The sequence below is a fragment of the Buteo buteo genome, chromosome 5 (assembly GCF_964188355.1).
Source record: "Buteo buteo chromosome 5, bButBut1.hap1.1, whole genome shotgun sequence".
NCBI classification, from domain to species: domain Eukaryota; kingdom Metazoa; phylum Chordata; class Aves; order Accipitriformes; family Accipitridae; genus Buteo; species Buteo buteo.
The window spans coordinates 41324503-41339433 of record NC_134175.1 but is presented as its reverse complement, the minus strand read 5'-3'; the positions used below and the strand labels follow the sequence as shown (position 1 = coordinate 41339433).

General features: G+C 39.2%; 1 protein-coding gene across 1 annotated transcript in view; it reads right to left on the bottom strand.

The window, feature by feature from the left end:
- Positions 1-14931, bottom strand: part of SLC49A4 (solute carrier family 49 member 4) — a 72265-nt gene that overhangs the window by 43567 nt on the left and 13767 nt on the right. Inside the window, exon 2 of the mRNA XM_075028789.1 lies at positions 8443-8536. Within this exon, the coding sequence (XP_074884890.1) occupies positions 8443-8536 (94 nt within the window). The remainder of the gene's footprint in view (positions 1-8442; positions 8537-14931) is intronic.

Here is a 14931-nt window from a genome sequence, read left to right as displayed (position 1 = left end):
TTCTACCACAGTATGCCCCATGCCTGGATTTTGGAGAATTTTAAATGAAAGAAAATCTCATTCATTTCTGTACTCGGATGGGGAGACAAAGGCAACAGTAGAGGGAAAATTACTTACTCCAAAAATTACTTTTAATACAACGGATTTAAACCACAACACTAAAATCAGTCTCCAAAGCTCAGTTCTAAGACATGTTAATTGAACTTGTTTTGGGAAGGCTAGGACTGGAGAAGTTGTATCAGTATTTTAACGCCGATTAACAGAGTGGAAAAAGCGTTTTCACCTTTTCTTTGGCAGGCAACACAGGGGAAGAGTGAGGCTATCGGCCCCAGTGAATTGCTCTAACTTTCTAAACATGGATTTTCTCTACCAGACTCTGATCAGCCCCCAGCCAACTGGGAAATTAGGTTTCTCTTGGTCCTAGGAGGGAGCAGAGCTCATCTCGAGAGCCTTGTGAAGATGTGATTTTGGTGCAGGTTTTCTTCCTTCAACTCTTACCATGCTTTTCCTACTAGCTGCCAAGAGAATTGACCACTTAGTCACTATTCAAACTTCTATACAAATGCAATGAAAAAAACCCTGCTAATTCAGTTTTACCACTGTTTGGCAAAGTGTGAGGAGCAATGAAGTTGCTGATAGTTCTAGTCTGCTGCTGCATGAAGACAGCACAGTAGTGTGCCTCTTAGTCTGGAAAAGTGTAGTAGATTAATCGCTGATCCCAACAATTAACGCAAAAAGCGATTCCGGATAAAGAAGTTAATGTTTTACAGAAATAGATGTCTGATTTTTCTTTCACATGCCTGACATTTTCACTCATTGAAAGAAGTGGATTGTTCAACTCCTGCTAATTTGGAAGACAAATAAGTTTATATAGTGATTAGCTCATTGTGGGAACTACTGGAAGCAAATGAAAGAGACCCTTCCACTGGAGGACTTCAGAGCACTTTTCAAGTGCTATTGAATTTAGCCTCACTACATGGCAACAAAGCAAGTAAATACCTCCTATTCTAGAGCATCTACATTGATGTATGATGCAAGCTGCTTTCCCAGAAAAAGCAATATGAAAAGACAGGGACCACATTATACATTAGGAAATTTATTATACCTCGGAGGGAACTGATACCAGTTCTGTAAAGAACCACCTCTGATATTTCACAATCAAGTTACTAAAAAAGGATAGAGCTTTTCCTTTAGACTCAAAAATAAATACAACAAAAGAACCCTCTATTAAGTGGAACCTCTTCAGGTACTTTTCAAGGCAAAGAGAGAATTAGGGAGGTCAAATTCGTGCTTTACAGCAAGTCATTGCTACGGAGTATGGGGAGAACCCAATGCAAATACTGTTCTGTTCATAACCCAAAAAGAGTGCGGTAAGGTTCTATCTCTGTAAAAGGACTGGAAAGAAAAATACCTCTGGGTAAAGCAATGAATTTATCTATTAAAAATAACATTCTGAAAGATGAATTTCATGGAAATGCACTTCCTTTCAATATTTTCATTAAATGATATATTTATACTACAAAAGCTTTATGCCTTCTAGATATTCATGGATTGAGGCCATTAGCATTTTTTAGCTTGTTTTTGATGCATGCGACCATTGATATGTGGAATAATTTAAAGCTGTTTTTCCCCATCAGTAAGAAAAATTATTACAGGCAGAAAGCCTGAGTCACTGTGTGGTACATTATCTCCAGCAATAAAGTGAAAAAGAAAAGAGAAAAACTTAAAAATGTACTTTTGACCATTTTCATCAGGAACTGGGCTCACATTTCACCCCCTGTACAAACCATGGCCTCAGCACAGTCAGTCACATCATTATGGGAGCAGACTTGGAAAGGACCATAGCATCTCCCAGGCATCCCAGCCTCATGCCTCCTCTCCCACTCTTAAAGAAAACAGCAAACACATTTGCAATGGTCTGAAAAACGGTGAGTTATAGTTTTAAATTTAAAAGGATTGGAAAAATGGAGTTACTTCAAAACTATTATTACTAAGGGCCTGCCAAGAGAGAGAGAAGGATTTGCAAGGAGAGGAAGCAGCAATCTCAGGCCAAGACCCTGATGTCTCCGTCAGACATCCTGATGGAGAAAAGGGACAAGGTGGGCATACAGCAAGACCCCTGGCAGTATGGTGACAAATTCACTCACATCTCCACATCATCATGCCATGTTATTGTGCAGCCATCCCAGCTGTCACACAGCTGAGAAGAAGGTTTCTTCACTTAAAGCTTTATCCAAGTTTGAATGATGAGGGCACATGAAATCAAAGCTTCTTTTTGGCAATTTTTTTTTTTATTAGAAGTTGGGGTTTTGTTTGGTTTTTTTTTTTTTTTTAAGCTAACCCACTCCAAAAACTCATTATTAAAAGAAGCCATCTTTACAGCAACACTAACGGAAGACACGCTCATCAGATATGAACAGATCCATGATAAACAGCATTGCTGTACACACAAAGTAGGCAATTACATTATGGGCTAATGAGGCAAAACATACTGAAACAAGTTATCAGGGAAGGGCACCAGGACTGGCTGCTATCAGGGCTGCCATGTGAGAAAGCTGATGGAGATTACTTAGCACAAGATAGGTCCTCAGTAGGATTTTTTAGTAAAAGAGTAGGAGAGTACAGGAGATACAGAAAATTAGGGAATGGGATAAGCAAGACCTATTTAAGACCTATTTAAGCATTCCTGAACAATTTTTCTTAGGCCAGTGAAAGAGCAAGAGCGTGTTTTTGATTAGAATGCACCAACTTCAATATAAATTCAATTAATATGAATTCTTCTTTAAGGACAAAAATGAGCCAACAGAGTATGAGTCACAAGACTAAGGCAAAGAGCTCAATATGATTAAAAAAATTAAAAGCTTTCTACAGTTGAGGATAACACCTGCCATTATATTAGATGGAGCTAAATATCCCACAAAGAATATAAATTCTCTTCCCTTCCACCATAGGCTTCCCTTCCAGCATAGGCTTATACTAGCTGAGGCCTTGTAGAAATGCTGCCCATTAAATACTGCTGCAATACTAAGCCCTTTCTGAGATTTCAGAGTGTCCTTTAATGTACCTACTGGACTTACCACTCAAAGAACTTTCACAGGGTCTGTAAATTGCTAATTCAGCGGCTACCTCCGTTGCTAAGGGAGGCAGATGACACCCACAGTGCCACGGCCAAAATCCAGCACAGGAGCAAGAAGAAAGAGTGTTTATCACAAAACTGTCAAGCCGTCTCCATCAACAAATAAGCAAAGCAGGAAAAAATCGCCACCACTTAGGAACAACTCACAGGACCTCTCATCTAAAACAGCAGCTTCAGAACAGAGGTTAAAAAATAAAACCTGTGTACAAGATGAAGCTGGTGGAGGTAATAAAAACAAGCTAAACTGTTAAGTTCCTGGGGTATAGAAATTAAAGATTCCCCATGAGAACCTACCTGTGAATGACCTGTTTCCTTTTTTTCCCCACTTACCTCTTTTTCTGATACTATGGATTAACCCAGCTCAGCCTTCCCCCAGCACTGCAGCCAAATCATAAACCAGCAAGTGCCATCAGCACCAGGCAAGTGCTCCATCTTAACATCTTCCTCCTACGCTCACTGAGCTACAGCACACAAACAGGTATGTTTATTCATCTTTTTACTCCCAGAACCACACTTTAGATTAAATACTTTTTTCATTTCTCTTCCCCAGTGAGTTAGGCAGTGCACAAAATGCTCACTCTCTCTTTATTTCTTACATGCAGATTCTTCTACCATTGTCTCCTAAAAGGCTCTTTTCATTCCCTGGAACATTTTAATCCCTCGTCTCCACAGCTGCTCCAGTTTGGGGTGGTTTTTTGAGCACAGAAGTGTGTTCAGTATTGCCAGGGACTATGAGAATCCTAATTATGTCTTCTCTTCACTGGAATTACCTCTTCCTGAAGTAATTTCATGCATAAGAATGGTGGCTCATGGTTGTTTTAGGATCAGGAAAGACAAATAATGAGATGATCCCATGCCATTCTTTGGGCTTTCAGGGATGAAAAAGGGAAAACATGGAACTATTAAAAAGTCTAACAAGAATAAAATACAAACTAGGTTGCAACTAGCTAACAGAAACAAAACGTACCAAAGATGTGGTAAGAGCAAATCTTCAAATATAATAAAGGAAAAAGTTAACATCAATATATCTAAGAGTAGGCAAAAAAATTCAAAATCCTAAGAAGTGGTATTATTAAAGAAAAAACCCTTTACAGGATCTACCAATTACTGCTGTGTCCCCCATGAATGACTTTGTAAATAACCGCTCGTGTTTCCACTGTAATTCTCCATGTTATTGTTTTGCTGGATTCCCAACAAATGTTTTAATAGTACTTATTGCCAAGGAGTGCCCTCTTACTGCCATGACTCAAGGTCGTCAGTAACTACTTCTCTGTTGTGAAATCTAAAGTGAAGGCCAAACACAACCAGCCCACAGCATACTAAGTTCTAATAAATTGCTTAATTAATAGATTCAATACAAATGACAAATTATGTTACAACCTTTACTTCCACGTCTTTAATTATCCTGTCTTTCAAAACATTTTAAGAAGTCTTACATCACACGGTCAGTTTTAAAAGCCACAGATTTATGGCTATGGGCCGATTTCATCATTTATTTCCTTCTTTCTTATAAGTTTCAGCTCATACAGCTTTTTGCCTAGATTTATTATTTTACAATCATATGGAAGACCTAAGCTGTATGTAAACCTATTCCTAAACACAGAATATGAGATAAATATAAAGTGTTATGTGGAGAGAAAAAAGCAATCCTGATTTTGTCTATTAAAAAATGGCCTCCTAGTAATGTTAATGTTCAGGATAAAATAGTCACATTCTAAAAGAGTCCAATGAGAATATTCACTCAGTGCCAAGGAGTAGTCAAAAAGGAAAGGACTGGACAAAATGCAGGCAAAAAGCATTAGCGATGCTCTTGTAGGGAAGGGAAGAAGGTACAAGTTCAGGAATGGTACAATTTGATAATGTCTTTTTTTCATGTTCTATATAATATACATTAACTATGAACTAAAAAAAATAGGTGTGACAAATTAGGTTTTCATAACATTTAGAAAGGAATAATGGTTTGGGGTTTTATTTTTAAAAGTCAAATTTACTGTCACATAACTGGCACATTTGACAAACCCAGAAGCACGTGGTACATAAGAAAAATTCTTTTTAACCTCCTTGTCTGTATGATACACACAGTAACCTCACAGGTTATTGGGCTGGGGAGGAAAGCAGGAAAGTAAGAGCATATGTGTACATGAGAGGGACTTTACTAGTCCATGTATAGGTTGGTTCCTCAACTTCACGCGGAAGTCCATACTTCCACATTTTTGTCATGCACTCCCTCTTCAGCGTTCACTGAATTTATGCAGTTCTGGCACGGATTCCCAGTACGGTTTTAGGTCACACACTGGCAGAGAATGAAAATTGACTATAAGGAACAGCTGCTTCAAAAGACACACTCAAATACGCAACGTGAATTCTCCCTCATACAAGCCATGCATATACATGGGCATTGAATGAACTGAAAACAGAGGTTAACATTTGTGTTTAAAACATGACTCGGAGAACTGAAGACAGGCTACTGTTACACACTAGAGCCAAAAGAATAATTACAGACTAGAAAGGAGCTTAAGAATGCACTTGGATATTACAGGTCTGTGTGAGATAAGGAGCATAAAGCAGTCAGGATTAAAAGGCAGTCTTAACAGTGATTTCCTCGTGTCTGTGATTGCTCTGATAGGCAATGGGCTTTAGTAGCTCTCCTTAATGTTAAATTACAAGAGCTTAGGGAGCAGAGAGAACTACAAAGTAGAAAAAAAAAAACCCCTAAACCTGACAAATCTCATGAACATTCCTGTAATTTTATGTACCTTAACTCTGACATAAATGTCCCGTGGAAATCGTTCAGCATATTACTGCAGATTATCCAGGGACTGACAGAACACATTACAAAACATGCAAAAACATTTAAAGAAATTCCAGTTACACGGACTTCTGAAATACTCCAGTATTAGCTTGTGTGTGATCTTGTTCATCTGACTGGCTCTGTAATGTTTAAGCTGTCATATGAACGCATATACATATTCAAAGTGCATAGTTTAGTGTTCCACCGGTTGTTGCTAATGCATTAAGCAGTAATGCTCATCTCAAAACCACTATTTTATTTGGTATTATGCTTCCAGTAATTGATGAAAATCGGCCTTCAGTCTTAGCCTTCAAAACAGTGCAGGTTACCTGGTATAATATCGTAAGTCTGTACAATTATTTACGATGTCTCAAGAAACCTTCACTGAAAACCATCCTTTTGCTTCACACAGTTATAATTAATTCTCTGTAGATTTTTAATCAAACTGTGTAAAAGATCAAACTACTTCCTCAGGTAGAGCTGCAATTCTTGAAAATGTCTCTTTTTTTGGAGTAGGCTAAGTAAGCAAATTTATCAATTTCAGCTGAAGATGATGCATATTTTCATAGCATGAATAAATGAAATCTGCAACCTTTTCCATCAGGATTCTGGTCATGCTCTCTTTTTTTTGCCTATATAGTTTTCAATAAAATGTTTCATCATATTTTAGGCATCTCATCAGACTCTATACAGCCCACAGCCTTTCTTTCCCCAGTTAAAGAAGCTGTTCTTTGAATGTTTCTCCTCAGGCATTTATTTCATTGTTCTCCTAGGTCTCCTCACTGCAGTTATACTGGAAAACCTTGTTTAAAAGTGATCACAACATGTGGAAACTCTCCTTCCCACTCCCCAAATGATATCTCACATCTAAATCTCATTTGGGAATTTCTTCTTGGGTTCTTACAGTCTTCATCTTTGCTTTGGTAAAGTCTAGGGCAGCACAAGTCTTTTGGCATAAATCATAAATGAAAAGCTAAATAAGGCACCACATTTCATTGCATTTAAGCCACCTAGCCCATTTAAAAGATATATATATTTAATCCAAGATTGGTCAGAATGGATGAACTGGATGTTGAGCACCCCTTAGCATCTTGAGAAAAGGTTAAACAAGGGCACAATGAGGACGGCTCTTCCTGACCACCTTAACAGTACATTTTCACCTTAGAAGGGTCACTGTGAATGGTAACACAATATGGTTAGTTCAGCCTCCCCTGCTCACAAAGTCCTTGAACACTACATCGAAATAGGCAACGCTGGGCAGCTAATATCAGGAGCACCTTGGGTTTCCTTATACCCTCACTAAGCACCTAAGAACTGAAATCGCATCCCCCCCTCTACTCGCCACACTGCACTTAGTTTAATAAGCCATTCATTACATACTAGGTACTTACTCCTGATCAGGGCCAGTTTTACAATCAACGCAGTTATTACATTCTCAGCCCTCTGAACCTCTTCCTTTGTTTTACCCGTGGTATCCAGTCATCTGCTTTCTACCTCACACCAAACATTTTCTTTCTCAAGTTAAAGGTTTCCAAGCAGATTTTCAGGGTAAGCAATACTAAGGAAAAAAAAAAATTGCCGAAATAATACAAGGACTGCCTGGAAGCTGACTAGAATTCAAGGGGCGGGAGTGGGGGTTGGGGGTGGGAGCAGTGTTCACATAAAAACCTTCTGTGAATAAGTTCTTTTCTTAGTGCTTACATATTATGCAAGCATAACTAGTGAAGAGCTAGTGCTACTACTGTTTTTAAAGAAGCAGAAAAATCTAGCGATGCCTGTACGCCTTCCTCCTTCAGCATGAGAGGCAAAAGAAAGTTAAGTGAACAACAAGTGATCCATATTCCCTGGCTGTACAAAACAAGTGCTACTCCTGTCCTTAACGAGGATTCACAAGTTCAGGATACATTGACAAGATGATTTAATTATTTGGATTGTGTGATTTCTAGGAAGGAATCTGTCTCTATCATAAACTCTTAAATTGCGTGTGTACAGAAGGCATTCATTTCAACCACAGAGAAAGAAGAAGACTACTTCGGAATGCAGACTGGAAGATACTGCATGAAAAAAGCCATTTTGCGTAAATTCATCAGGCTCACTGCACAATCCCATCATCCAATATGAGAAACATGAACTAATTATTTAATATTTACATACAAACTACATATTTTGGGGTTTTGTGGCATGGTTCCCTGTGTGATCTTGGGCTAGTTTCTGATCCTCTCTAAATCTCTGCTTCCTTGTTTGCAAAACAGATTAAAAGTAGTTATGCAGGATGGGGTGAGGCTTAATTAACTCAAGTTTGTAAAGGGCTTTCTGATCATGAGATACTATGTAGAAAGACTAGAAAGATCAATTTAAGAAGCAAAGAAGCACGTAAGCCCATGTCTGCACAACAAACATTTGGCATATCAAATTCATACAGAAAATACGTACGAACATTTCTTTGCAGTAGCAGCAAAAATTATGTTAACAGAAAGTATAAAATATGTATATTAAAAATAACTAATTCACTTACTTCTTCCTAATTTCTAGGTCTGAAACTGGAACACATCTCAGGCCAGCTCCCAATACCATGAGAGATGATGTTAATAACACCGTTACCCTCAGACCTGTGATGAAAAAACAACAGTATTTTACAAGTTAAGTCAACGATGTTGGGGGAAAAAAAAAAGTTGCCTAAATATATATATTTGCCTAAATATATATAGTGTCACAGAAGTAATGCTATCTCTTTCAAATCATAAACAGTTAGGTGCTGATATGAATACTGATACATTATGAAATCTTGTGTTATTTTCTACACTTACACTCCAGAATTACAAAGGCTTACTCTTGGCATACTATTGCACAGGACTGTACCCAAAATCTTACAGACATTCTTGGAAGTGAAAAGTGGTAATGAAAGTATCATGAAAATGTACAATATTTCCTTTAGAATTAGAAGGATCAGGGAATATGCTCCAGTGTGTGATCTGAAATCTAGGTAGATCCAACGAAAAATCTGGACCTGTACATTCTTTTCCAACCACTTAAGTGCAGACACAGCACTGTTATTGTTTTCTTTCATAATGCAGATAGGCATTTCATCCTGAAGAAATAACCATTTACTCAGGAGAAGAAAGTGCAAGTATTTTTTAGCAGTCCTTGCAATTAGGCCAGGTTTTTGCTGCGCTCAGCTCAAGTTGTCAGAGGTTGTAAATACAGTACATTAGAAAAAAGCTACAATTGACTGATTCCTTGAATATGTTTTTTCCTCATACTGCGATTCTCGACTGAGAAGCACTTAGATTAGAAACAACTTTATCTTAGTGCTGCAATTCCTTTTGCCAGCAGTTTACTTGCTGCTGCTAGAGTGTTTCCATCAGCAGCAGAGAACAGTGACAGCTGAGGGGCTTAACCTCCAGAATCTTGTAAAACACTAAAATCATAAATATGCACAATTAAAAACCACTGATACAGTCTATATCTGTGAAGTTGTAAAACTTCAAACAATTTCACAGCAACAAACAGAAAAGAAAAGGCTTCCATGTTCTCAGCAGAACATAATAAAAACAATTAAACAATGACAAACACAGAGCATCTCTAATGTTTAGGTGAAACCAGTAACTACCCAAAACACAGACTGAAAAAGAACAAGTCCCCATGATACCTCGCCCAACAAACAAATAAAAAGATTTTGATTCTTTCTAAAACTGCCAATTCTCAGAAATGCGGTCCCTCTGTGTTAATGCCTCCTCTAATCAGTATAATCAACCAGCACTCACATTAAATATTTTGACTCTGTGTGGATTGTAGGGGGCGGGGGGGGGGGGGGGGGGAGTTAGAGCATGTATTTTACCAAAATATAATTTTACAAGACAAGACATCACTTTGCTTTTATTGCAACAGCTCTTAGGGAACCTCACTCACGGGTATGCAATTCCTTGTGCTGGACACTGCACAAACCAAACCAAATACAGCTCATCTCTCAATCAACCTAGTCCAAGACAACCCAGAGAAAAAAAAAACCCTGAAATTAATGCTACGGGTTTTCTGAAATGGAAGTACGGCTTCCTTCGGTATGGCTCAGTCATTAAGGAAAGGAATGCAACCCGCAGTCCTGTGACTCTGAAGGACACCTCACATCCCTGATGCCCTGAAGAAGTATCATCAGCTGAGAATATCTATTTCCTTAAAGGATTTCCAAGTCTGCCCACACTTACTTGCTTGACTCTGTGCTCAGCCAGCATACATTGCTGTTTTAACTGGTTTTTCAAGTGTGCATGTTCAGAGCGCCCTAACTAAAAGTCTGGACAATACAGCTGTTCAAAATCCTGTTGCTGTTCATGTTTGCTGGGCCACCATGTGATCCTTCATGCCTTGCTTAACCCCATATTACCATACTGTGTATGTTGTGGGAGTAATTATTTGTATTAGGATCGCATATGTGATGCTTTTGCCTTTTCTCCTGGGCAATGAATCTCTGTTAGCATTGCTTTTGTGCATAAAGAGAACTTGTACGCAATAAGAATTAGAATTTTATTGATGGAAAATTGAAACACAAATCTTTCAACTGGAAAATCTGAAGTTTTCCATTTGGAAACACTGCTGCAATGTTTCAGGAAAACTCTACTAATGTACGCACCATCAGGGTCTTTTTGAATTACATTTCACAAAACACAGCATGTTCTGCCTTTCAGGAGACACAAGGACAGAGACAGCCTGGAAGGTCCTGCTCACGAGGTGCCACAGGAGGCATAGACCAGGTGCAAGCCCAGGGCACAGCAGTAAATGAGCATTATACAGAAATTTAAGTTTAAATCACCAGAGGACACAGAGGAACGTTTCCAAATCAAAAAACTTCTATTTGATTTTTAATTAAAAACAAAAAAAACCACACAAAACAAAAACAAAAAACCCCCACAAAACAAAAAAACCACAAACCATGAAAAGGTTTTAACTTAAATCTGCAGAAAAGTTTCCTAAGAAAAACAACACACAATTCAGTGACAACTGAATTGGATGCCGAAGTTTTCTCCCAGCCCTAAATTTAGGCTTACCTTTAATGTCAGCCTTACATGTTGGGTAACTTTAAAACAAAATTATCAGTTAAAGCCTCACAATCATGTATGTTTGGTCTCTCCAAACATTCTCTTAAGTCCTCATCTTGAATACTATACACTGTAATGCACCACTTATAAAAGTTTTGATTGCATAGATTATTCTTTGGCCCTTCTTTTCTTCCACCCTAACATGTAAACACACTTCTGTTAAAGTTGCATGTTGAAAATTATGACACTAAAGCGAACAAGTAAAACACTGTCAGACAAGCAGCATATTCGACATTTTCTTTGCTAATTACATGATGTATTTCTACCCTCTAAGCACCTTCCCCTTTTATTTTGCTTTACATTTGCACTCCTTGAATCCATGCTCCTTTTCATCTTTGTTAGAAATTGGTCTTTAATACTATTTTTGTAATTATTTCAGTATTTTTGCTTTGAACGTTGCAGTGGCCCTCAATCTGAATTGGACATCTTGTATTACTCTAAAAGGTGCACCCCAGAGTGTTTCAGATAGCAGCATGCATCATGGGGACAATAAACCAAAGTAACCAACCAAGCCTGAAGAAAAAGCCCGTGAACCCTGCAAACAATTATTTCTCCATTTTAAAAGATCTAAGTAATTCATACAACCAAGATTTTGAGAAGATGTAATTAACTTCATTCATTTTACCCTGTAAATGCAAGTGGTTATTGATGGGGGGAGGGGAGACTACTTCTTAAAATCTATCATCTATTTTTCAGTCCCGTTCTATCAGAGGTTTCTGACACATGGCCAGAAAGGGAAGAAACTCCTTTAAAGGGATTTTCTGCCAATGGAGGAAGTTTTCTGTTCTTTGGAGCCTTTCTCATTAGCTGCTCATTCCCACCCTGTTCTTGCTGGAGGTTTCTGGGCCTCACAGGTGCCACTGACTGTTGAACAAAGCGTGTCCATGTTCAGAATGGCCAAACAACATCGACAGTAACAGAAAAGTCCGAGCTAGCAGAAGAAATTGAGTCAGTAATTAAAAAGACCATATTAATTATCATTTAAGAGTGAAACAGTTGATATTGTTCAACTGTTTAACCCTCTTGTGGCTTTACAACTTCTGTTTTTATTTCTTTTTAAAACAACCACCCCCAAACTCCTGCCACCATTAGAGATTTAACACAAACTCTCAACCCACAGTCCCCTTAACTCTCCTGCAAAACACAGACTTTTAACCCTGCCAAGACCACCTTGTACTAGTAAGCCTAAATGATTACCTGCGCTGGCAGGATATGCTGACTGGATCTGGCCCCTGGGACATTTCTAGCTGGCCCACTAGTTTCCTTTCCTCTCTGCTGGGAAAGCAGCTGCTGCAGCAACACACACGGCGTGATGAACCCTGGGCCCCCCACCACCCACAACCCACCACAGAAAACGAGCAGACCCCAACCACGCTGCGCCGTGGTCTCACACAGGAGCGGGCGGCAGCGGCGGCTGGAGCCGCTCCTCAGCTCCCTCACCGCAACATCAAGTGACAGCATCTAAGGCATGGGTGTTGCATCCTCCACAGCTCCTCCAGCACGCCCTACTTTCAAGACACTTCAGTACATGAAAAGAAAATTCTTCCCCCCCCCCACACACACAGCATTACTGACTTGTAATCCCGTTAAGTGATGTATTATGCCCAGCTTAATAAGAAACTTCATAAAAGGTGTTGTACGGCTACGAGGAACTCCTCATTCCAACTATTTACACATTATCAGTTTGTCATTCAGAAAGAGAACGCGATTAACAACTGTTTAATGCTTGTAAGCTTTTGAGAAGTATGACCATTCCTTCTCTCACCTGTCAGTCAGCCGTTATGATAAAAGATCATAAAACACGTGACTGACAGACTGTAAAAACCAAATCCTTACTCACAGAAAACACACGTTCAAGTCAAAATTGTCCTCACGTCGAGAAGCGGGAGTTCCTCCTTCTGCTGTCTAGTGGCAGAGAACACCCTGGGCGTCCCCTGGCACGGGCCCACAGCAGCACCCCGGTTCCCCACAGACCCGCGGAGAGCAACACGCCTCTTGTTCAGAGAGTCATACAAATGTCAGATACCGAGTTTGGTTCTTCCCTCCCTCCTCGCGAAGCGTCCATCTTAGGGGGAAGTTCCAGTTGGATGCGCAGAAAAGTTCTCGCCTTTCTGCTAAGATTAATTGAAGTTTGGCCAGAGGAAAGGCCGCCGGCTTCAGGCCTCGGCCCGGCACGGCAGCAGCGGGTTTCCCTCACACAGCTCAAACACCCCGCTCTCGGATGCATTAACATTTGAGGGGTTTCCTTCCCTCAGCTGCGATACTAGAATCAGTGCTCACAAATATAGAATATAACAAGGCTCTAATTAGAAACGAGTGACATCAGCCTGCTGCACATTTTCACAGTTTTTAAAGACCAGGCTGGAAGCAAGAACGGTCCCTTCTGACACGGAACTAGGAGCATTTGCTTAACTACTCTACTATTATTTTGACTAAACGATATCTAGCTAAAAAAAAAAATTAAATCCCATCTTGGTGCACACACACCAGGAAATGAAAAACTCCCCAATTTCAACAGATGTTCCAACAATTCACTCTTAAATTGTGCTTTTCCTTCCAATTCAAAGTAAATGCAGTTTTCAGACAAATTCTTGCTTTGCCTTTCTTGACAAAACAAACCACAGGCTCTTGCATTTTTCCTTCTATGAAATTAACCTACAAAAAAGAACCTTTACCTTTGGTTTCCGTAAGCAAAGCACTGAGCTCCATCTTCTACCACTTTTCTTTGGTCCTGGGATTGTTTTTGTGTCTTGTCTAAATGCCCTCGTTATTGTTCAAGCATCCTTTTTTAAATGGATTTCTTTCTGGATACCAATTCTCCATTTCATAGAATGGGTCTGTTTCACTTCCTCCTTAATGCGTGCCTTTACGTTTAGCCATAATAAACCAAAAGCTTGATTAAACAGTTGACTTTGTCAGGGAACCCTGAAAGCTCTGCACAGAAGTTCCTCCTTCATCATTACCTACTGCTCCAGAAATCTTTCTATTTTAAATATAATTCTAGCAAAATTATACTAATAGCTATGCCATTTACTCTCATAAGATCAGTTATCTTTGTCATGATTAAAATACCCCCCCCAAAATTGCTACCTTTCTAATAAACACAGTGAATAAAACTTCCGTTGTGTCTGTACTTTGCCAAATTGACTACTGTCATTAAGAAGGATAAGCAGCAATCCTCCTTCAGAAGTATCCTTGCATGAACCAATACAATTCTCAAAAGAAAATAACCTTTTCACTGATGTAAAAAGACTTCATAGCCAAGATGCGGTCCCAATCTTTCTGCTAACACACGGAACAAACCTGAAAAATCAGTATATCAGACCTGCCTCGGATTCCACAAAAGCACTCGATTGCAGAGGAGTATAAATTGTGTTTGGAAACTCAATGGAAAATAAATACATTTTGAAGAATAGCATCAACTAGACTCAGAAGCAAGAAAAACTGGGAACCAAATACAAAGACTGCATACAAGAGAGAACAACTACCAGGTCACATGTAGTTAATAAAAAATTACTCCTAGTTTGATGGCCAAGATATCATGGGGTGCTGTTAAGCACAATCTGGATCTCCCTTTCTCTCTGGCTGTATTATTCTGATGCTCCTGTTACTGCCCCATCTTTCTTAAGCTGTGTTTTTAAAACAAACTGAGGCAAATTGTTTCCATCCATTCCCCTGGCTCTATGTGGTACTGCCAAAATAGTACCCAAATTTCAACTGAAAAGATATAGGACTTCAGTACTTTTTTTCTGATTGAAAATGAAGCAAACTCAATTTACGCATTTTGCGAGACAGGTGACAGCATCCTTCTGGTATCAAATAGTAAGAACCAAGCTCCATCATAGAGGACCTGTTTGAAATAAATTAGACACGAAGCTATGTTTCAACCCCCAGTCTCATCTAGGATGCAAAAA